We start from the raw sequence: 19,788 nt of genomic DNA, 5'->3' as shown, positions 1-19,788 counted from the left end.
TCAGTATGTGAATATCTGACCGCGAATGCGCAAGATATGTGTGTTCAACAATAGATATAGAGAGTGGTAGGTAGTACATTTTGTTATGATAGGCTGTAGTAGAGTGTTCCAAGGATACACCGCCCAAAATTGAGACCCGTAAACCGCGCCCGGGTTACCCACATATGCACTTGCCCAGGTGGGCGCCTGTCCATGTGGTGCCGGGCGATAAAATAAGTTGCATAAATTTGGCCCCCGGGGGGCCGCCCACATATCCCATTATCGCAACCTGGCGTCAAGCTAACTTGCCTGAACAGTCCGCAGACATGGAAGACAGTCTTATGAGCCTTTTTTTTTTTTTTTTGGCTCTCTTCATATGAGGTCCCTGCGATGATCATAAGAGATGGATGCGCCAAGTTTGGGGGCGGGGGCGGGATGAGCCGCGAAAAGCCCAATTTAGGCAAAGCTCAACATTGGAAGTTCATAAAGCAATGAGCCCCGCGATAGTCATGCCAAGCCAGCGATATTTCATCTCAGCTTTGAGTGGAGTTATTTGGCGGCTGTGGCTGTGGGCCGCCATCAAGGTTAATATCCTTTGCCAGGAGCAACACCCTGACCCCCAAAAAATCGGATTATTAGTCCAAAATAGTAGTGACTAACTAGAGGGTGAAAAAAAAAAAACAATAAGAAATCCCGAAGTCTACCTAATACTATTGGTTACCTAAAAGGTATAACAAATTGATCGTAAATTTTGGAAGAGCACTGGAGCTGTTGCAGCTAGATTTAGCTAACGCGCTCCTTAGTGTGTACACCAAAATCTATAAATTTATGCAGCCTGCTGTGAACGGGATCCTTGCATAGTGCAGAATATCATCACCCGTTTCACGGCCCGGAAGGCCCTTTTGCTTTGGGCTGGTACGTCTTACCCGGTGATGGCAGTCACCACTGAGTGCATGTTTCCCGCGTTCGCCCCAGGAGAAAAGTTATTCGTTCCCAATAATTTTTAGGGTGCTTCGGGTGTTGTAAAAAGAGCAAAACAACTCAAATTTGACATAAGCACTATAAGGCTCGTTGTCTTCTTGCAGTGTGCTCATTTCGACTATATCTGGCTCATATTGGCAAAGGGGGACAAAAACCTCATCCATGATACGTTCGATGTATCCTGACGGCCAAGATCATTGCCCCGTAGCCAGATTCTCGGGTTTGTTAGAGGCTACACACCCCTCAGAAAATGATATAGGAATATGTGAACCTTGATTGGATCTCAAAATTCCCGGGACTAAATAGAATTGTGGGTCAGATCTCCATCATGAAGGGGAAACTTCTTAGATTGCCATCGATATGGAATTGAGCCTCAATTCCTGCCATGAATAGCTAGCTTACTTCAACACGACTTTGATTCGAGAAAGGAAATTTTATGCTGGTTAGTACGGTGTGATTGGAACAAGTAACAATGTGTGGCACTGACCACGAAGGGCTAACTAGGTGTATGAATGCATGTTCTTACATATACACTGGATTTTAGGCCGCAAGACATGGCTTTCCGGTAGTGCTTACATCAGAGTGCTATATATAATACGAGTCGCCAGCTTAAGGGAGGAGGAGGAGGGGGGAGGGGCTGATGGTTTGCGACTGCATGCATAAGCGCTGTCACCTTCATGTAAGCCACCAACTGATAGCCCACCTCGAATTCAAACCCAGCCTTCTCGACGTCCCTCTCGCCAACCACATTCCCATTTTCATCAACCTTCCTTCAAAGGCAAAGCCAAGCCATGAATCAGTTCCAGGATGTGATGAAGAGGCAGGTGGGAAAAATAAAGACCAGGAACAAAGAGATCGAAAGCCGTCCCTCATCTTCCTCCTCTTCTCGTTCTCATACCCAAGATATGTTGGCCCAGGAACTCCAAAAATCCAAGTCACAGTGGGAAGAAGGCCAGGAGACTATTCAGAAGAACGGGGCAACCACTAAGGAGCTACTAAGTTACTTCGAAGAGGCTGGAAGTGCGGAAGGACTATTCAAAACGACTCGAGAGCATTTTAAAACGATGCGCCATCCCGATGACAATCGGCTCACAAAACTCAATGAGAAAGTTGGAAAATGTTTAGATTGGATTGATTGGGGGGCAGAAATTGTAAAGAACAATGTGTCTGGCACTGTGAGTATTGTTTCGTTTTGTTCATCCTGGGTGGCTGTGTGTGGGGTTATAGGGAAAAGCACCTGACAAGTAATATAGTACGCAACTCCAGCGCAAATACTCACCGGCTCAATCTGTTTCATGATCAAGGTAAGTTGAGAGGAGTTATTGCTACTGCAACTCCTGTCTAGCCTTCATATTTCTTTTGTCTATGCTTTTCAATGAGCTGTGTTAGCTTGGAACTGACCCAGACCACTCTGCTTGAAAAGGGCGCCCAGAACGTGACTGCAGACTTGGATCAGATTGAGAATGTTTTCACAGAGATTGAAAAGACCCTCGAGGACATAAGCGACATCAAAAATCGAGAGTCGTTTACGCGAGACTTCAGATTGAGTCTGATAAATATTTATATTGCGATGGCGAGCTTTTTCAATTTTGCTGGAACGTTGTTTCAAAAGACTAATAGGTGGCGTAAGTTCAGCTATCCTTCCCCAGGAATGAACACAAAAGGTAAAAATTCTTGCTGATTGGTTACCTATTTATGTAGGTCTGTATGCTAAGGCGCTAAAGGGGAGAAATGAGAAGATCGATAAAGAATGTACGAAAGTGCAATTAGCACTATAACGACTTCAAGGGAGGATCCCAATGCGCACCTTTGACCACGTTAATAATACTGAAAATGACACCGCGCAGATTAGACGGGGTATAGACCATATAGTGCCGGATCTTGTGCAAAATTTCCGTGCTATGGACCCGAGCGAGATACAGGAGTTGTTTGGACGGGATGCATTGGCCAAAGTCAAGAACTTGCTGGCACTCAAGGATCTCAATCTCAACGTGGACAGATCCCTGCAACCTATCCTCAAGCGCATCGTTGAAAATACCTTTGATTGGGGGCTGAACACCGATGAAAAGGAGGCAACCTTGCAATATCGTCAATGGCTACAAGGGCACAAAAATTCTTGTCTATATGTTTTCGGGGAACTTGGAACAGGAAAGACCTCCTTCTGCGCGAAGCTGTACGCGGAAATGAATCATCGCGATAGCAGAGACACTCTGGCCGCATTCTTTCAATTCATGCCCAACCAGCAAAAGTCCCAATCAGTGTCTCATATGCTGAGCTCGGTCATCTGGCAAATCGCAGAACAAGACGCCAAGTGTTGCAGTGCTCTTGCCAAGAGGTTGGATCAGACTCAGAAAAAAAGGCAACCAGGGGACTGAGAGAACCAAGATTGATGCAGAAAAATCCCATTTATGGACTGCTTTGATGGAGACGTGCGCAAGCAGCTCAACCACCTTTCGAAAGGTTTACGTTTTGTTAGATGATATCCACTTCATGAAAAGCCAAGACCTTAAGCACATGCTGAAATTTTTCCAAGATCTTCACCCATACCAGAACCGGATTCAAATTCTGATGACAGGAGACAATCGAGGCAGTATCCCGAAATTGAATGATACTCCATGGTGTTGGGAAGTTGACATGGTCGAGGCAACCAAAGTTCACGGCGATCTTGAACGCATCGTGGATTATCACCTAAAAAATAGCCAGTTGGACAAAAAAAGCCAATCCATCGTACGCACAGAATTAAAGAATGTGCCCGACAGTAAGCCCGAAATTGCCAGTCCCAAATTTCGCTACGCTAACATGTATCACTTCTTAGAGACGTTATCTGTCATAGAGCTCGCGATCATGACCTTAAAAGATACTGCCTCGAGCAACAGGTCGCAAGACGAATATATTAAGGAAAAGATCAGAGAGCTCTTCAATGAAACAGGGATGCTCACTGAGATTATGAAGAAAGTGCTGGAAGGGAAAAATCCAGTAGACAGGAAGTTTGCCCAACTGATCTTCAAATACTGCACATTTGCCAAGGAGCCATTGACCGTTTACCAACTTGAGTATTTGATCAGCGCGGAAAGCCAACTCCCAAAGTCTTCGGACCTAAGCAGGCAAATATACGAGGCATCCCCGGAGTCAGTACTTCCCCGATAGAAGTAATCAATGAAGAATACTGATTGATGGCTGGGTTACTCTTCTAGATTACTTATCATACATGACTACCAATCTAATGCCACGGTGGATCATCATGGAGGCATGCAGGGTGGAATGACCGCAGAGACACAATCAGAGCGATTCTCACTCAAGAACAACAGATTTGAGGTGGTCACCTTTCGGCAGTCTGTTTTCAAGGATCGCCTACAACGTTCTGAAAATTCGAAACAATCAAGTACTGAAAGCCTAATTCCGGATCCAATCCAGGCGAAAGTTGACATATTTGTCAAGCTCGTGGATATTCTGTGTGGCAAAGACAACATGGTTGAAGATTTGCAGCCACTGCGAGTATATGCGGCAAAATGGCTGATGGGACATCTGAAAGATATTAATGTGCGAGAAGTCAGCTCCCAACAGGCTCGCCGTGTAGTGGAAGCCATGATGCAGGTACTCACAAACACTAATAATGTCTGTCGAGTGTTCGAATCCGTGCAAAATTCCCTGGACAACTATACCGTGGCCTTGGATCTTTACGCAACAGACCGTGACGATGCTGATGAGCACCGAGACCTTTTTCTTAAATGGGCTGCTTGGATGCAATTCCATAGTGAGGAAAGGCCGTCGGATGGAGCACTGAAATGGATCAAGGAAGCACTTGAAGAACGCACCCCTATTCTTGAGAATATAGCTCGAGGACATATGATTAGTTGGATGGAGGCGAGGACGGCCACTGAAGCTGAGAGTCCTTACTTGCTTTTGAGTGCAACTTTGTGGTCCGTAAGTAGAATATCCTCTATATCCGATTATTCTAATATATCTCTGACGGACCCCACTTGACTGACATCCCACATAGCTTGGTCAGTTTTCAGATGAGGGAACCTGGCTTTTCTGGACGAAAACATCTGTTTCGAGGGCTCATAAAATCATTCAATTTGGTGACCAACACTCCATACTAAACAGTCGCAATTTCGTTACACAAGCGCGATGCCGTATTGCAGCTGCTCTAGGATTGACTAACTCCAGTTGGCGGAGCGAGGATTGGGAGGGGGCCCAAAAGCTCTACCAGGAGAACATTGACAAATGGGCCAAAGCAGATAGCCCTGAAATGTTCTATTCTCACCTCGGTCTGGCAGAGACCTATATCAAGCTGAAGCCAGAGAGTGGTGGAAGTAGTGATTTCATCGATACTTGGGCCAATGTCCTCGAGCACTCAAGTGCCGCCATGGAGATCTGGGAGAGAGGGAAGGAGTTCAGATCGGATGTGCTGAGAAAGGAACGATGCATTGAGGGGTTTTACTTGAAGGCCAAGGCTTCGAGCATGTGTGCCAGAACCAAGGAAGCAATCGAGACATGCAAGGTAGCTCTGCGTGAAAGCAGAGAAAGTACACCGAGATTCATGGATATTTTATCGATGTTGATCGAGTTGTATTCAAAGGAAAGTCAATATGATGAGGCTCTCTCCGCTGTCAGCAACCTTTCTTGGAAGATGAGGTCCCAGTGGGTATGGCACCGGCTTGAAAATAGAGATGAAGAGCCTGACCTATTTGACCAGTCTGCAGTTGAGACTGGACGGCTTGATTTCACTATTCAGGTCTATGAGGACGCTGCTGAATATTGGGTCGCGGATCCAGAAAAGCATTTCAATATTCAGCTCAGTATTGCATGGGTGTATCGGCGACTCGCAAATGCCACCAAGATGGCAGATCGCATCCTTCAGACAATTCTGGATGACTTCAAGAACAAAAAGCTTTTGGTCCAACCAAGAGCAGTGGGAGATGCATTTACGGAGCTAGTCGATGTCATCCACGAGACCTTCACTGTGAGTCACGTAGAAAAGGTCAGGAAACAGGCTGTTGAGCGCCTTCAAATCCTTCTCCATGACTATAGAGACAGTCCTGGTCTAGAACGAGAGCATCTGGCCACTGCGATGCTCAGCTTAGCAAATATGCACAGGGAGATGGGAGACAAAGAAAGCTACAAAAGGCTTTTAGGCAAAGCTTTCCGGCTCTGCATCAACGACCTTGAAGATTCAATGGAAGCCAACGACATGGATGCCCTTGTATTATTGGCCAAGCTCCTCATGTGTGTTGACATGGACGTTCATGCTAAAGTGGCACACTCTCTTATATTCTCCAGACTTTATCATGATCCCAACTATGATTCCGATTCCGATTCCGATTCTTCGGGGGATGGACCACCCAATGGTACCAGTGAGACGGGTGAAACTGGTGCCCAGATCGATCCTGGAATTGAACAATCGGAATTAGATCCCAACAACTCCCAGCCTCATATTATAATCAACGCGAAAGAACTTTCCTCTGGTATTGAAAATAACGAGGGGCTGGAGAGCATTTTGAACGAGTCAGCAGATCCAGACGCAGCCAAGATGGATAAAACCCCCGATCTTCATGCTGCAAAGGAGCTACCACTATCTACGCCACCAGACAATCCATCACCCAAACAGGACCTGGTACCAGATCGATTGATGTGGTGCAATGGCACATGCGGCAAGAAAATCATGGAGTTTGGGCCGAGTAGTGACAAGGGTCTTGTCTGCTTGGTTTGTCCGGATGTGTATTTCTGCAGAGACTGTCATAAAAAGCAGGTGGAGCTGTACGAAAAATCTCGAAAGGCATTTTGGTACAGATGTTGCTGGGCGAAGCACGAATACGTAGAAACTCCCGTTGACGGATGGCTTGGGGTTAGGAAGGGAGTAATCAGATTCGGAGAGAACGAAATCCCCTGGAGCGTGTGGCTGGAACTTGTGATTGACACGTGGAAGTACCGTATTGAACGGATATAAGGACTCGTGGCAGATATTTTCACTTCCTCGAGGTGGATGAAGGCTAAACAGACTGCATGTAAATGTTGGAACTAGTTCTGATAAGTTCGAGATAAATATCGGCGAATAGCACGGGCTCAGTCGGAATGGAGAAGCCGCCGATCATAACAACTCAAATGTTCCCTATCCCAACATGATATAGAATATGGCTACATGACTGGGCTTGAACGGGGTAAATTGAAACTAATATTCAACTGAGGGATATCCATGGTTTGGGCTTTATCCCACAATAACGGCAAATGAGAATCAACTTTAGGGATGATATATATAGTAGAGCCATGCGACCTCGTATTATTCCGGGGATGCAATAAAAATTCTGCGTGTCTCAGACAAATTTCAACGTGTAAGTTGCCTTTGAGGCAAAGTTTTTCAGTTAATTTGAAGTCAATTGAATTAATGGGCCAAGACAAAGGCTTTGTGCTTTTGGCCCCAGGAACAGCGATCTACGTAGCTTTGCGAGTTCGACAAGACCAATCATTGATCCAACTCGATAATTGACCCACTGAAAACATTAATATTCTGCAGTTAGAGGGTGGCGGAGTTATTAAGGAGTACACTATGTAAAGCCAGTGAAATCTATGCCTCTGAGCTAGAGTCAACAATCAGCATCCTTTTCTTCTCAACTTTTTCTCCGAGTCACATCATGTCCAAACACCAGGAAATTGAAGCCCCGCCTGAACATGACAAGGCATTGGTGACATCATCTCGCTATGGCTCGCTACCATCAACCATGAATGTACATGGCCAGTGGACAAAATGGAAGTCTATGAATCTCTGTGGCGCGAGTGCCAAGGACCGTCTATGTCTGATTGAAATGCAAGCTGGCTATAGCGGCAAAGCTCCACTAGGGATGAGAACAGGATTCCTTCTGCGAAATGGAATGAGCACCAAGGATCCACTACTTGTCGCCGCTGGCGATGAGTCGGAGGGTCTCCATGCGTTCAATCCCGACGGTATCGTTTTCTTGCCGTCACCTGATCCAAACCCGAAGTCTGACCGTATGGAGAAGGAGGTCCTGCGCGCTGAACCTGGTACAAACAACGATATCGCTTTCCACTTCTCCATCGAAGTAGACGAGAAGGAGCAGCGGGAGGAGTTTGCGTGGAGAAAGGTGAAGAAGGGTGTCGACCAAGCCAAGAGAAATGGGTTTAAGTTGGTTTGGCTCTCGTCTAGCAAACAAACAACCCAGCTGAGTGGCAGCGGCAGTTTCCAACAATCCGCCTCATCCTCGCCTCCATTGCCAGGAGACAGTGAGACTGTCGCCTTTCTTGGATGGGTTATGGCCCTCCCTAGTATGACACATGCCTTCTCGCTTGATCTGGTGGACGGTCAGTCGTGCGCCTTGGGAGAGCGCTGGACTCTTATGGTTATTGTTACTGCAATTAGACTCTATACACTACATGTAAAGGGAAGAACAAGCAAGTTTGTCGTCGAGATTGGGAAGAAGACTTCGCGGAAATAATCCAAATGTTATACATGACTGTATGTATGTACGGGATAATACTTATCCAGGGATATACGCAAAGAGAAACGTATCTTAAATTTAGCATTAGAGGGATGAGTAAAATTCAATACAATAAATTAAACCGGCGTGATTCCTTACACATAAATTTGATAACTGAATCGGGTACGAACAATCCCACTACGAAGATATCTCTTTGCATTTCGGTTTTTATTCCGTAGAATTATCACCCTGTTAGAGAGTGATAAGATCGTCAAGTATTGTCGGTGAAGTAATTTGACGAAGATGTAGACTGATCTCGTCCGCCAACCTTGTAAATGACTTCGCCGCGTTTGTCATTGCTGCAGTACATTAAAGAGTGTATCTTCTGAGCTCAAAATGAACAGCGAGAGTACAACCTAAGATATCCTTTGCGGGCCATTTGCCATCATAGTCAAGCTCTTCAGGATCCATTGTCCATCCTGGATGGGGTGTCATCTTGGCGCTTTGTATGTAGTCAACCGCGGGACATCCCGAGATCACATGGAATGGATATATGTTCATATACGACGTAGCCATCCATATCTTCCAACGTAGTTAAGGTTAGGATCATGAAGGGTGTAAACTCACTGGATGTTTGGTGCTGGCCCCAGGGTCCCGTGTCCTGTCTCTGCCAATCAGGCATTGTCATATGCAGATCCCCCAGAAAGGGACCGAGACCGAGGTCGGGGGTACGGATCTAATTTGTCCGAGATATAGAATATGAATCGGGGCTGAGGCTTGTTGCTTTTTTTTAATTTTAATTTCTTTGGTCACCCTGAGTTCGTTCCTGAATGGCAGCCATCAATGCCATCGCGTCGCAGCCATACGAAGTCCAGGAAGGGCTGCTTGGAGTGTAAAAGAAGACATGTCAAGGTCAGTGCCAACAAATATACTCCCCCGAACCCGATGGGGTGCTGCATGTGCCGCCCCAGGAGCCTGCCTGGATCGATCGAGATCCAGCTAGCCTTGGCGAACGGCAGTAATCCACCAGTTAAGATTTATATTCTAACGTAATGCTCAGTGCGATGAGGGAATGCCAAAATGTACTCTGTGCATGAAGCGAAAATTGGATTGCAGATATCCTCCCCCAAATGAAGACGAGGACAGCCCTAGAACATCATCCAGCGCCCAGGATGAAACAGAGAGTGGCACTTTGACCCCACCAAGGGATTTTCCACAGGCAACCCGCTTGCTTGAGACAAGGTTATTCCACCAGTATATGACTTCAACGTACCACACTCTGTCACAGGATGGGCTGTCAGCGCACCATCTCTCCATGACTATTCCTCGCATGGCCGCATCTTGTCCTTACCTGCTCGACAGTATCCATGCATTTTCAGCCTTACACTTGGCATCGCTTGAAATTGATAATCGGGCTTCATGGCTAAATCATGCCGTGCGGTATCAGAGCCAGGCATGCGCTGGACTGAGTAAGGTTCTTCCAGAGATCTCACCACCAGATTATGAACCAGCATTTGTCTCTTCCATCATTATTATGCTTTTCGCCATTGGATCTCGAGTATTATCTCTTGAAAACCGACCACTGGACCCCCTTTCGGTAATTCTCGAAGCTCGCACATTGATGTCTGGCCCCGCCATGCTTTTTTCCCGGATACGTGAAGGCGGGGCCGACGCACAACTGGATGGCTGGCTGTGCATGTCTGAAACAATAGAAAGGCTTGGAACTGGGGAAAATAATCAGTACGGAATTCCTTCTCCCTACCTCATTCGGGAAAGCTGGATGATAACACCAAGCAATAGTGGCAGCCCGGTCGAAAACACACACGTTTTATTCAGCCTCCAGAAGTATGTTCCAGTGACGTATGAAGTGACTATCTAGGGCCTACGAAGCTGATATCAAACCAGGGACATACTGATGTCGCTGGCTCAAATTCATTTGGTCATTGACAAGAGTAAAGGATCGGATCAACCAATCTACCAAGCCACATGGCAGCAGCTGCATCAGGCCGTTGAACCGTGGCCCAAAATTGGGCCACATGGAGGACCCCTTGCATGGCCATTATTCCTCTGTGACAAGTTTTCCTCACTTTTACAACATGGCGACTGGATCGCCCGAGTTCTGCTCCTACATTATGGCATAGCTATGCGTCTCCTGTGTCATCGATGGTACGTGCGCGACTGGGGTTGTCGGCTCGTATTGGCCACACTAGAACCATTGGAGGAGATTCCTCAGGAGTGGGAGGAGACTATCTCTTGGATAAGACGAGCCGCTGCAAGGGATGACTTGCAAAAATGATACCACGTTGATCGGAGATATACCTAAAGTACTGGGGTTCTTATAGATTGGAGCATTTAAATATATTTTTGATAACAAACTATCGAACCCAATCATATATATCCGGAGATAAGTTACCTAGGTACATTTTGACCTCGGAGTATGCAATATTTATCGAATGACCCCAAAAGTCCCCCGGACATTGGTTTTCCCCCCAAAGCTACCCGCTTATCAGCGGGGTCGAATCAGGATTCTCTACAACCAAAAAGCAATTATCACACCGCTATCCAGTAGATTTAACCCCCTTGGTAGATGCCAACCGTCAAAACGTTCGGTCCTTAATTTCCATCCCTTAATATCCGTCTATCGATGCTGGTTATATTCGCCGGGCACACATGGAGCCCGCTGATCCTATACTAAAGCGTGCGGAGGCCTCCAATCGTGACATGCAACAACCCTGCCAGATCAGCGGAGATGTGGAGAAACAGGTACCGCTATCTTTCCCTATTCCCCTCTTGACAACAAGTTTCCCCCCTGTTCAAAATACTAAAATACCGGATGGTGCCATAGCTAGACTTGGCCTTGCCAGCCTCTTCTTCCCCCGGGCCGACTGTTGTGCAACATTCTATACCACGGAGAAATTGTAGACAAACTCTTGTCAACATGTTGAAACCGATAAGACTGGGATTTTTGGCGGTACTGTCGCTGCTATTGGTTGCAATTCACCTGCCCAGTGCAAACACTTCACCCTTGGAGTTCTCCGGGCGAGATCCGAATGGCGGTCATGGGTCACATGGTAAAATTGGCCTGGGAAAGCTGGGCGCTGTTGCTAGCGAGAGCTCAATCTGCTCCCGCCATGGATCTGATATCCTGAAGAAAGGCGGAAACGCTGCCGATGCCGTGAGTATTCTTATCCAGGTGGATCCGGAGTGAATATCGGTGCTGACAACAGCGATATAGTTGGTTGCAACCGAATTTTGTATTGGCGTCGTAGGTAAGGCTACATTTATTCAGTCAGTAATTGTATCTGAGCATAGCTAACGGAGACCAGGCATGTACCACAGTGGAATCGGCGGAGGTGGCTTCATGCTCGTAAGATCAGCAGATGGTGATTATGAATTCATCGATTTCCGAGAGACAGCCCCAGCTGCGGCATTCGAGGATATGTACAAAAACAACGAGAATGCTTCCATCCTTGGCGGACTGGCAAGGTCAGACAAATACACGCAGAACAATGGGGGTCAAGCTAACATCTATACCAGTGGAGTACCGGGAGAAGTGCGAGGTCTCGAGTACATCCACAAGAAATATGGCTCTCTTCCGTGGTCGACCGTTATTCAGCCCGCTATCCGCACAGCCCGTGACGGGTTCCCTGTCACAGAAGATCTTGTTAGATATATGGCATCCGCTGTTGGTAGTGGAGAGGACTTCTTATCTAAGAATCCCACGTGGGCAATTGACTTTGCTCCGAATGGAACCAGACTTGGGCTGGGTGATACCATTACTCGACGCCGGTATGCGGATACTCTCGAGGCTATTGCAGAGCGTGGCCCAGATGCATTGTACTCGGGCCCTATTGCGGAGACTATGATCAATGCGCTGCAGAGGGAAAACGGCACAATGACGCTGGAAGATCTTAAAAATTACACAGTCGCTATTCGGGATATCGCTCAGATTGACTACCGTGGCTATAAGATCACGAGTACATCGGCCCCATCGAGTGGTATTATCGCTATGAGTATTTTGAAGATTCTTGGTACATACAAAGATTTATTCTCGACTGAAGCATCCGTGAATTTGAGCACACATCGGTTGGATGAGGCGATGCGATTTGGATACGGCGAGGTATGAAGGAATGACTTTGTTTTCACTCTGGTTAACGATCGCTTACACGAAATGCAGAGATCTAATTTGGGTGATCCCTTGTTTGTTGACGGGATGGCCAAGTATCAGAAGGAGATTTTGGAGCAGGCTACGATTGATGACATTCGATCCAAGATCTCGGATGTGCGAACTCAAAACGTATCTGCTTATGATCCAGCTGGACTGGAAAGCCTGGACACGTAGGTCATACTTCTTGCATGATTCTCTGACATTGAGCTGACTCCATATCAGCCCTGGAACTTCGCATATCGCAGCAGCTGACCATACTGGCCTCGCAATCTCGGTAATCACTACAATCAACCTGCTCTTCGGTAGCCATGTCATGGTCCCAGAGACTGGTATCATCATGAATAATGAGATGAATGGTACGTCGAGACAGCTAGCCGTATATCACGGAGTTAACTAACATGTTCGCAGACTTCTCCATTCCTGGATCATCAAACTCATTTGGATACATCCCCTCTGTGTCCAACTACGTTCGCCCTGGAAAACGCCCTCTTTCCTCCATCACACCCGCGATAGTTGAGCGACCCAATGGCAAGCTATTTTTGATCGCGGGATCCGCAGGAGGTAGCCGTATCATCACTGCCACTGTACAAAGTATCATACATTCCATTGATCAGGGACTCTCCGCCGCCAAAGCGTTGGCCCAACCCCGTCTGCATGATCAGCTGGTGCCAAACCAGGTCAGCTTCGAATACTCTTATGACAACGCAACAGTTGCCTCTATGAAGGCGCGCGGTCATAATGTTACTTGGGTTGCTCCAGGACAGAGTACTGCCCAGTTGATTCGGGTCTTGCCCAATGGGACATTCGATGCTGCTGGTGAGCCGAGACAACTCAACTCGGCTGGGTATTCTGTATAGAACGGGATATGGTCCCGGTGTGGAAGTCAAAGTACATACATTGTGACTATAAATAGATAAATGGATCTAACAAGTTCAAATTTTTCGCGATTGTTTCTTTGTTGCAAATTCTTGGAACACCCCTGCGCCTGGTAGATTGGCGTTTCTTTATCGGACGGTCTGTGCGTTTCAAGATTCCTTTTTTATGATGTAGAGAGCTCGACACGTTGGCCTTTTCTCATCCCTTAAACAGTCTCTAGTGGTGTGAAAAGCTGCTGTGAACTTGTCTCTTTCTTAGTTTTTGCTTTCGAGTTCCATTGACACGAAATCGCGTCACCTTATCAGATTTACACGTGAATTTATCTCCCCGCATGAAAGGGACCTTTCCTCGCGATTTCCCGAGAACACCACGCATTTGACTTGCATAGGGGGCTTGAAAGTAGGTTTTTTGGTCGGTGTTTATCTTTTACCTTGTATTAACCAGACAAGTTCCATCCAAACAGTTCACACCCAACAAACAACTACCGCGACATGTCTACGAACCCCTCGAACTTCCCCAACTTCCCACTCTAGACAGCCTGCTATCCGCTGTGACATCAATAATACAATGGCTCGACTCAGTAACATCTCCGTTGTTGTTCCCCTTCCCTCCTTCGACATCGACCCCCTCAAGACCTTCGACGACGGCTTCTTTGACCGTGCTGTCGACAACATCTTGTCCGAGGAGGCGAGCATTGAATCCCGGGATGAGATGATGGACAGCAGCGTTGGTGTTTCGAGTCCATTTGGGTATGATGGCACATTTGACTCTCCAAAGCTCAACGTTCGTCGTAGCCCAAGGATCGAAGCCAAGTCGCCGCATTTTCCTACTCCCTCGACCTCCTCCTCACCTACATCTACCACATCTAAGAAACCAAAGTCGAGAAGATCTTCTCGAATCAGGAAGAGCGTGACAGTGGAGGATCTCAATGGCGATGATAAAGCGCCTGTGAACTCCGGAGACATCACACAGCCCCAGCCTGAGAAGAAAGCCTTGGAAGTTGAACCTCACCCCGTCCCCCAGGGGGATAGTCACGCTGCTGCGCTTCCTCAAATTACTGATTCATCTGAAATGCCGACTGATGATGCCGAAACTACGGCAGAAGAGAAGATATTTGCTTCGGTGAGCCTAGAGAAGCAGATGGAGGTGTTGAAGTTCATTGCATCACAGTCTTTCATGATGGAACAAGTTCAACCTGTTCGACGTGCAACTAGGCGACAATTTACTGGCCAAGTGCGTGAATTCGCTATGGAGGCTGGAATGAACAACACAGCTATCGATGCTTTGATTGACCACGTTCGAAAGATCTACCTCGAGGACCGTGAAATTACAGCAACAGAAGATGCCAGTTCTGCATTCGGGGAGGAAGTGGATGACGAGCAAGAAAAACACACCAAAATCCCGCGCCGAAAGCGGCGCAAGAGCAGCTCGGATCACTCCGAGGGAAACGAGAACAAGAAAAGCAAGAGACACCACTCGGATAAGGCAAAACGGCACAGCCACGATTCTGTACAGCGTGATGAGCCGATCAAGGTAACGGAAGCGCATGTCACGGCTGGTGCTCCAATTGAAGACCAGGACAAGGCCTGTGTTGAACCGGATGAACCGAAACAAGAGGTCAACATGCCAGATCTGCCCAAGATGCCCACAAATCTCACTCGGGATAAAACCAGCATAATCATCGACCTGACAGACTCTGCGCCCGATGACAAGCTCGTCCCTGAAGCTACGGCAGTTACTCCACAAAACGAAGGTCTTCAGGCCATCGGGATTATTCCTCAGAGCCCTCCGACTGAAAGATCAGAAGCAGAGTCAACGAAACGTCGCTCAGATAAAACTCGAAATAAAGAAAAAAACAAGCGCAAGCGCCAACGGAGGAAGTTGCGCAACAAACATCGAATGACCTTGGGTGGACAGGAACAGCCCCAAGGCGACTCCACCAATGTATCAAAGACTCAACCTCAAGATACCTCCATTGATGGAGCAGATCAAGGCCGAATTTCGCCTTCCATTCCGCGACAAACCTCTTTCGGGAGCTCCAACGGAAGCAGACGGAGCTCCGCTCATCTTCCACTACCCGCCGATCCAACTCTGTGGGACACGGATTTTTGAAGACCAGTGATTTGCCAGGTGCGACTCCAAGTGATGAGGTTAAGTCTAAGTATTTCTTGAGAGCCGACAATTCCAAAGTTGGCTCGAAAAGCAAGCGGGAAATGGCTTCCTTGCTGTATGATTTCTCTATTCCCCCTGAAACCCGACGGCTGTTAGAAGATTTGAATCTGCCCCAGGACTTCCTGTCATCAGATTCTTCCTTGAGTGATGTGCCTAGTGATTTTGATTTTGATTTTGATTGGGATGATGTGCGTGATCCTCTATCGCATATTCACATCACGGTATCACCTCCGAAGAGCCCCAGTCTTGCATCCCAATCCACAAACCCCGACCCTAGAACGCCTGTGAAATCTACCCCTTTTATTCACCCAGAACCCATCAAACCCCCTCAACCCAAAGTCCAGAAGCTTTCTCCATATTTCCCACGTGTGCTAGTTGATCCTGGATCTTGCCTCCCGTTTCCCCCTATTGATGCGCCCTCTTTCGGACTCATCCAGGAACAGCTTGCACATGATCCCTTTCGTTTACTCATTGCAACCATTTTTCTCAATCGAACCCGCGGTGGCGTTGCCCTGCCGGTCTTGTTCAAGGTCTTTGAACGATACCCTACGATCGAGGCGATGGCAGAAGCAGACCTATCCGAATTCGTATCGATGATAAACTGCTTGGGCTTTCAAAACCAACGTGCCAGGAAATGCATCACATTGGCCCAAACATGGCTATCAGATCCCCCTAACAAAAGCAAAAGATATCGGAAGCTCCACTACCCACAAAAACTGGACGGTCGAAATGTCGGTCGTGAAGAATGCATTGACGAAGAAGACTTGCGAGTCGCCTGGGAAATTGCACATCTACCTGGAGTTGGAGCGTATTCCCTTGATAGCTGGAGGATCTTCTGTCGCGATGAGTTGCGTGGAAAAGCCTCGGACTGGATCGGCAAGGATGCGACAGAGATCGGATTCGTGCCTGAATGGAAGTGCGTTCTACCACACGACAAGGAACTCCGTGCGTATCTTACATGGATGTGGCTGAAAGAAGGATGGGTTTGGGATTACAACACGGGCGATTTGACACTTGCGAGCGAGAAGATGATGAGAGCTGCGCAGAGTGGAGGGGTTGCTCGTGAAGAAGAGGGGAATTGGGTACTAGAGACCTCCCCTGTCAAGGCTGTGAATGGATTGCATGAGTCAGATTAATTTGAATAGGTAGTTCTCTCTCGATGTACATGGTAGCTTGAATCCCAATGTTTCAAACAACTGTATAGGTTTAAAAGAATGTAGTTGCCTCAGGCAGTAGAAACTTGCGGTGTTCCCTCAGAAAGTCAGCTGAGAATGACTCTTTATATATCTGAGATCAGGCTTCCATGCAGCAAATCCACGTCAAGAGCGGGGCCCGAAATTGTTCACCGCATAGTCGCATAGTGCATTTCTTTCATCTTCCAACAGTTTCATGCGCCGTACCTGAATGAGGGTATTCATTTCTTTTTTTTACTCTCATCCCTTTCTCACAAACACACGCGGAATGCTGAATTGGTTCCCGCACTTAAGCGACCAGTAACAAACGGCCTGACCTAAGCGCCAGGATAACCTTGGGAACAAAAATAGGAGCACATTCCCCCTCATTGCGAGTCCAAGGTAACCGACGACTGACCCTTTCGCGGGTTTACAACTCGATCGGATTTCGCCATGTTTCCTGTTAGACTAAACCGCGACGATAGGAAGTCGAAGACTGTCAAGGCCAAGACAAACAAAACAAACAGGAAGACATCAACCAAGGACCCAGAAGATCCTCCCACGGCTCGATCATCGACTTCCCGCCGGTCCTCCATGCCTGGATTAGATAGATCGGAGGCCGCCTCGTTCCTCGAGTCGAGAACGAGTTTACCATATCCGACTTTCTCCAAAGCTCACAGCAAGGAAGGTGTTCGAAAACCGAATATCCCCACACCGGACCCGACCGATTTAACAAATGACGACGGGAAAAATACCCACCGCGAGAATCACCATGCTCCTCCTAGTCCACCCCTGACCGGCCTCGATCAAGATTCGAGGAAGGGCAGTATCGTCAACGAAGATGAGAAGGAAACGGACAAACCTAAGAAAACAAATATCAAAATCAGAGCTCAAGTCAACAGGTCCACCTCAAGTCTTCGGTCAAAACGAGATGATAGCACGAAGTCCAAGTCTAGCAAGACCTCACGAACAGAGACAGAGACGCCCTCAAAATCCAGAATACCCAAAGATGAGAGTGAACTTGCGCCTCGGTCATCGAGCCACAAGCCCAAGACGACGAAGGTTTCCGATGACAGGAAACTGCCTAAACGGTCGAGCCGCTCGACCATGTCTGCCTCACAGTCGAACATCACGCTTCGCGATATTGGCGCAGAGTCAGCTAACGGTTCGGATGCGACATCTATTGCCCCCAACCAGCAACAGTCTGTGCCACGGAAACCTATGACCCCACCTCTAAAACCCCCTTCTCGCACCCAGAATCGATCGGCCATGTCCCATCACCGCAGTGTCAGCGACGAATCGGTCGATTTTGTGAAACCAGCAAATCCGCATTCGTTTGGGGCACCCCCGCCGCCCCCACCTCCGCCCGAAATGCCTGCCACTATTCCGCGAGTAGATTACTTGCTGAAAAATGGTGGTCTGGAAAATAAGGTCTCGAGAGCACTACTGGCTAGCCTCGGGCAGAAGGATCCGTTATCGCAAGGACAACCTCACTCCCGGGGTATCGCTGGCAAAATTTTTGATCCATATAACCGTTTGTTAGACGACTACCAAAAGGTCATGAGTAAGAATGGATCTCTCGCCGTCGCAACAGGATATCGGTCCGTCGCCCGACGTTTATTGGATCGCCTCGAAGCTGTGTTCGCGCGTGACATCTCATCCGAGCCATGTAACTGCCATATATGCGACCAAGCTGATTCAGATGATCAACCAGACGGGGTGAGCTGGGGCGAGGTTTTGGAGCTTGTGTCTGGCCGCAGGGAACTTCCCATGTGGCCTCCATTCACGATGGCACCAACTACCGTGGATACAGGAGCGCCAGGCGATGAGCATGTTCCAATGCAGAAGCTTGACGTTGATGTTCCTGAAGAGTACCGCGACCACTTCATCCGACAATCTCGAAAGACAAAGGTCGCTGTCGACAAATGGCTTTATGAGCAGAATGATCCAGGCACCAGCGCTCCTAACGAGGTCGACGATGAAACGTTGACCTTCGCCATGCTTACGCACCTCGAACCCAACCAGCGCTCGTTGTTCTGCTCTTTGCTTGGGATCAACTCTTCTACTCCTGTCCCACGATCCGACGACGAAAAGCCCAGACCAAAACCTTCGGCGCTTATCTCGTCAGCCTCGGCAATCCAGCGTCTTTACCGACTACCCTCCCTCCCTCGCGACCCTGAAACTGCTATGTACATGTTGAATAACCCTACACTCCACCATGTCCTCGCCACTCTGTCTGCCATCAGCGATGATGAGTGGGAAATCCTGATTTCCGGCCGCTTCGACGGATTCCTCCGCAGCGGCGCGGAAGACACAGGCCCCGCCGCAACTGCCGCCGGATCTCGCTACGGCAGTCGCTCTAACACGCCCCTAGGTGGCAGTATATCTCGAGGACCGACGCCCAATTATATGGACAGCAGCTTCCGGCCCTCTAGCCAAGCTGGCGGACAAGTATTCCCTGCCACATTTGGCGGCCCGATTGCCCTAGACGAGGAAACCGAAATTGCCGCGTTAGCAGAAGTCGAGCGCGACATTTTCCTTGGAATGGAAGCCCTCGAAGACGCCTTTGAAGCCCTCCACTGTAAAGCCGAAGCCGTGCGGCGCGCACTGCGCGAACGTGGCGCGGGTCTCTCGGTAGCAAACCAAAGCCGCCGGGGCTCGTTCGTCGAAGCACGCATGGGCACGCCCTTCTCGGGCATCGGCACATGGGAAAGCGGCGGCGAAGATGAATTCCTCGATGACGACCGCTCTCTTGCGCCCGATGACTCGGCGAGTAATATCAGTTCGAACCGACGTCGTCGGCCTAAGAGACGCACGGAGCGACGCACGCCTGCTCCTGTCGAGGAGGAGGACGAGGAAGATGACGGTCTTGGTCGTCGCGATACGCGAAGCTCGAGGCGGAGATAGATCGGCACTGGGATGGAATGTAATGGGAGTAATTCTTTTCGACCTACGTATAGAGTTGGAATCGTTCGGGACTATTCGCTGGATACTTGCTTTTGCAATG

General features: G+C 48.3%; 7 protein-coding genes across 7 annotated transcripts; all 7 read left to right on the top strand.

Annotated features, from left to right (window-relative positions):
• Positions 1-2,759: 2,759 nt before the first annotated feature.
• Positions 2,760-6,910, top strand: N7479_010384 (uncharacterized protein; the record flags this gene model as incomplete). The annotated part of the gene is made up of 4 exons (XM_057258075.1): positions 2,760-3,295; positions 3,402-4,088; positions 4,155-4,884; positions 4,961-6,910. 4 exons carry the CDS (start codon positions 2,760-2,762, stop codon positions 6,908-6,910), a joined length of 3,903 nt encoding a protein of 1,300 aa, XP_057105533.1.
• A 682-nt stretch (positions 6,911-7,592) lies between these two features.
• Positions 7,593-8,411, top strand: N7479_010383 (uncharacterized protein; the record flags this gene model as incomplete). Its single annotated transcript, XM_057258074.1, has 1 exon — positions 7,593-8,411. The coding sequence occupies one exon, from the start codon at positions 7,593-7,595 to the stop codon at positions 8,409-8,411; it is 819 nt and encodes a 272-aa protein (XP_057105532.1).
• Positions 8,412-9,708: 1,297 nt separating this feature from the next.
• Positions 9,709-10,689, top strand: N7479_010382 (uncharacterized protein; the record flags this gene model as incomplete). Its single annotated transcript, XM_057258073.1, has 2 exons — positions 9,709-10,238; positions 10,299-10,689. The coding sequence occupies 2 exons, from the start codon at positions 9,709-9,711 to the stop codon at positions 10,687-10,689; spliced, it is 921 nt and encodes a 306-aa protein (XP_057105531.1).
• Positions 10,690-11,331: 642 nt separating this feature from the next.
• N7479_010381 (gamma-glutamyltransferase) lies at positions 11,332-13,418 on the top strand (the record flags this gene model as incomplete). Its single annotated transcript, XM_057258072.1, has 6 exons — positions 11,332-11,568; positions 11,629-11,662; positions 11,720-12,513; positions 12,571-12,731; positions 12,784-12,917; positions 12,970-13,418. 6 exons carry the CDS (start codon positions 11,332-11,334, stop codon positions 13,416-13,418), a joined length of 1,809 nt encoding a protein of 602 aa, XP_057105530.1.
• A 586-nt stretch (positions 13,419-14,004) lies between these two features.
• Positions 14,005-15,549, top strand: N7479_010380 (uncharacterized protein; the record flags this gene model as incomplete). Its single annotated transcript, XM_057258071.1, has 1 exon — positions 14,005-15,549. The coding sequence occupies one exon, from the start codon at positions 14,005-14,007 to the stop codon at positions 15,547-15,549; it is 1,545 nt and encodes a 514-aa protein (XP_057105529.1).
• A 101-nt stretch (positions 15,550-15,650) lies between these two features.
• N7479_010379 (putative pre-mRNA splicing factor) lies at positions 15,651-16,745 on the top strand (the record flags this gene model as incomplete). The annotated part of the gene is made up of 1 exon (XM_057258070.1): positions 15,651-16,745. One exon carries the CDS (start codon positions 15,651-15,653, stop codon positions 16,743-16,745), a length of 1,095 nt encoding a protein of 364 aa, XP_057105528.1.
• Positions 16,746-17,234: 489 nt separating this feature from the next.
• Positions 17,235-19,688, top strand: N7479_010378 (uncharacterized protein; the record flags this gene model as incomplete). The annotated part of the gene is made up of 1 exon (XM_057258069.1): positions 17,235-19,688. One exon carries the CDS (start codon positions 17,235-17,237, stop codon positions 19,686-19,688), a length of 2,454 nt encoding a protein of 817 aa, XP_057105527.1.
• Between the last annotated feature and the right edge of the window lie 100 nt (positions 19,689-19,788).

This window comes from Penicillium vulpinum (assembly GCF_028829585.1).
Source record: "Penicillium vulpinum strain IBT 29486 chromosome Unknown utg000004l_segment0_segment0, whole genome shotgun sequence".
Lineage (NCBI taxonomy): Eukaryota > Fungi > Ascomycota > Eurotiomycetes > Eurotiales > Aspergillaceae > Penicillium > Penicillium vulpinum.
Note: the sequence above shows the minus strand (reverse complement) of the source record. Positions and strands in the feature narration are given on the sequence as shown.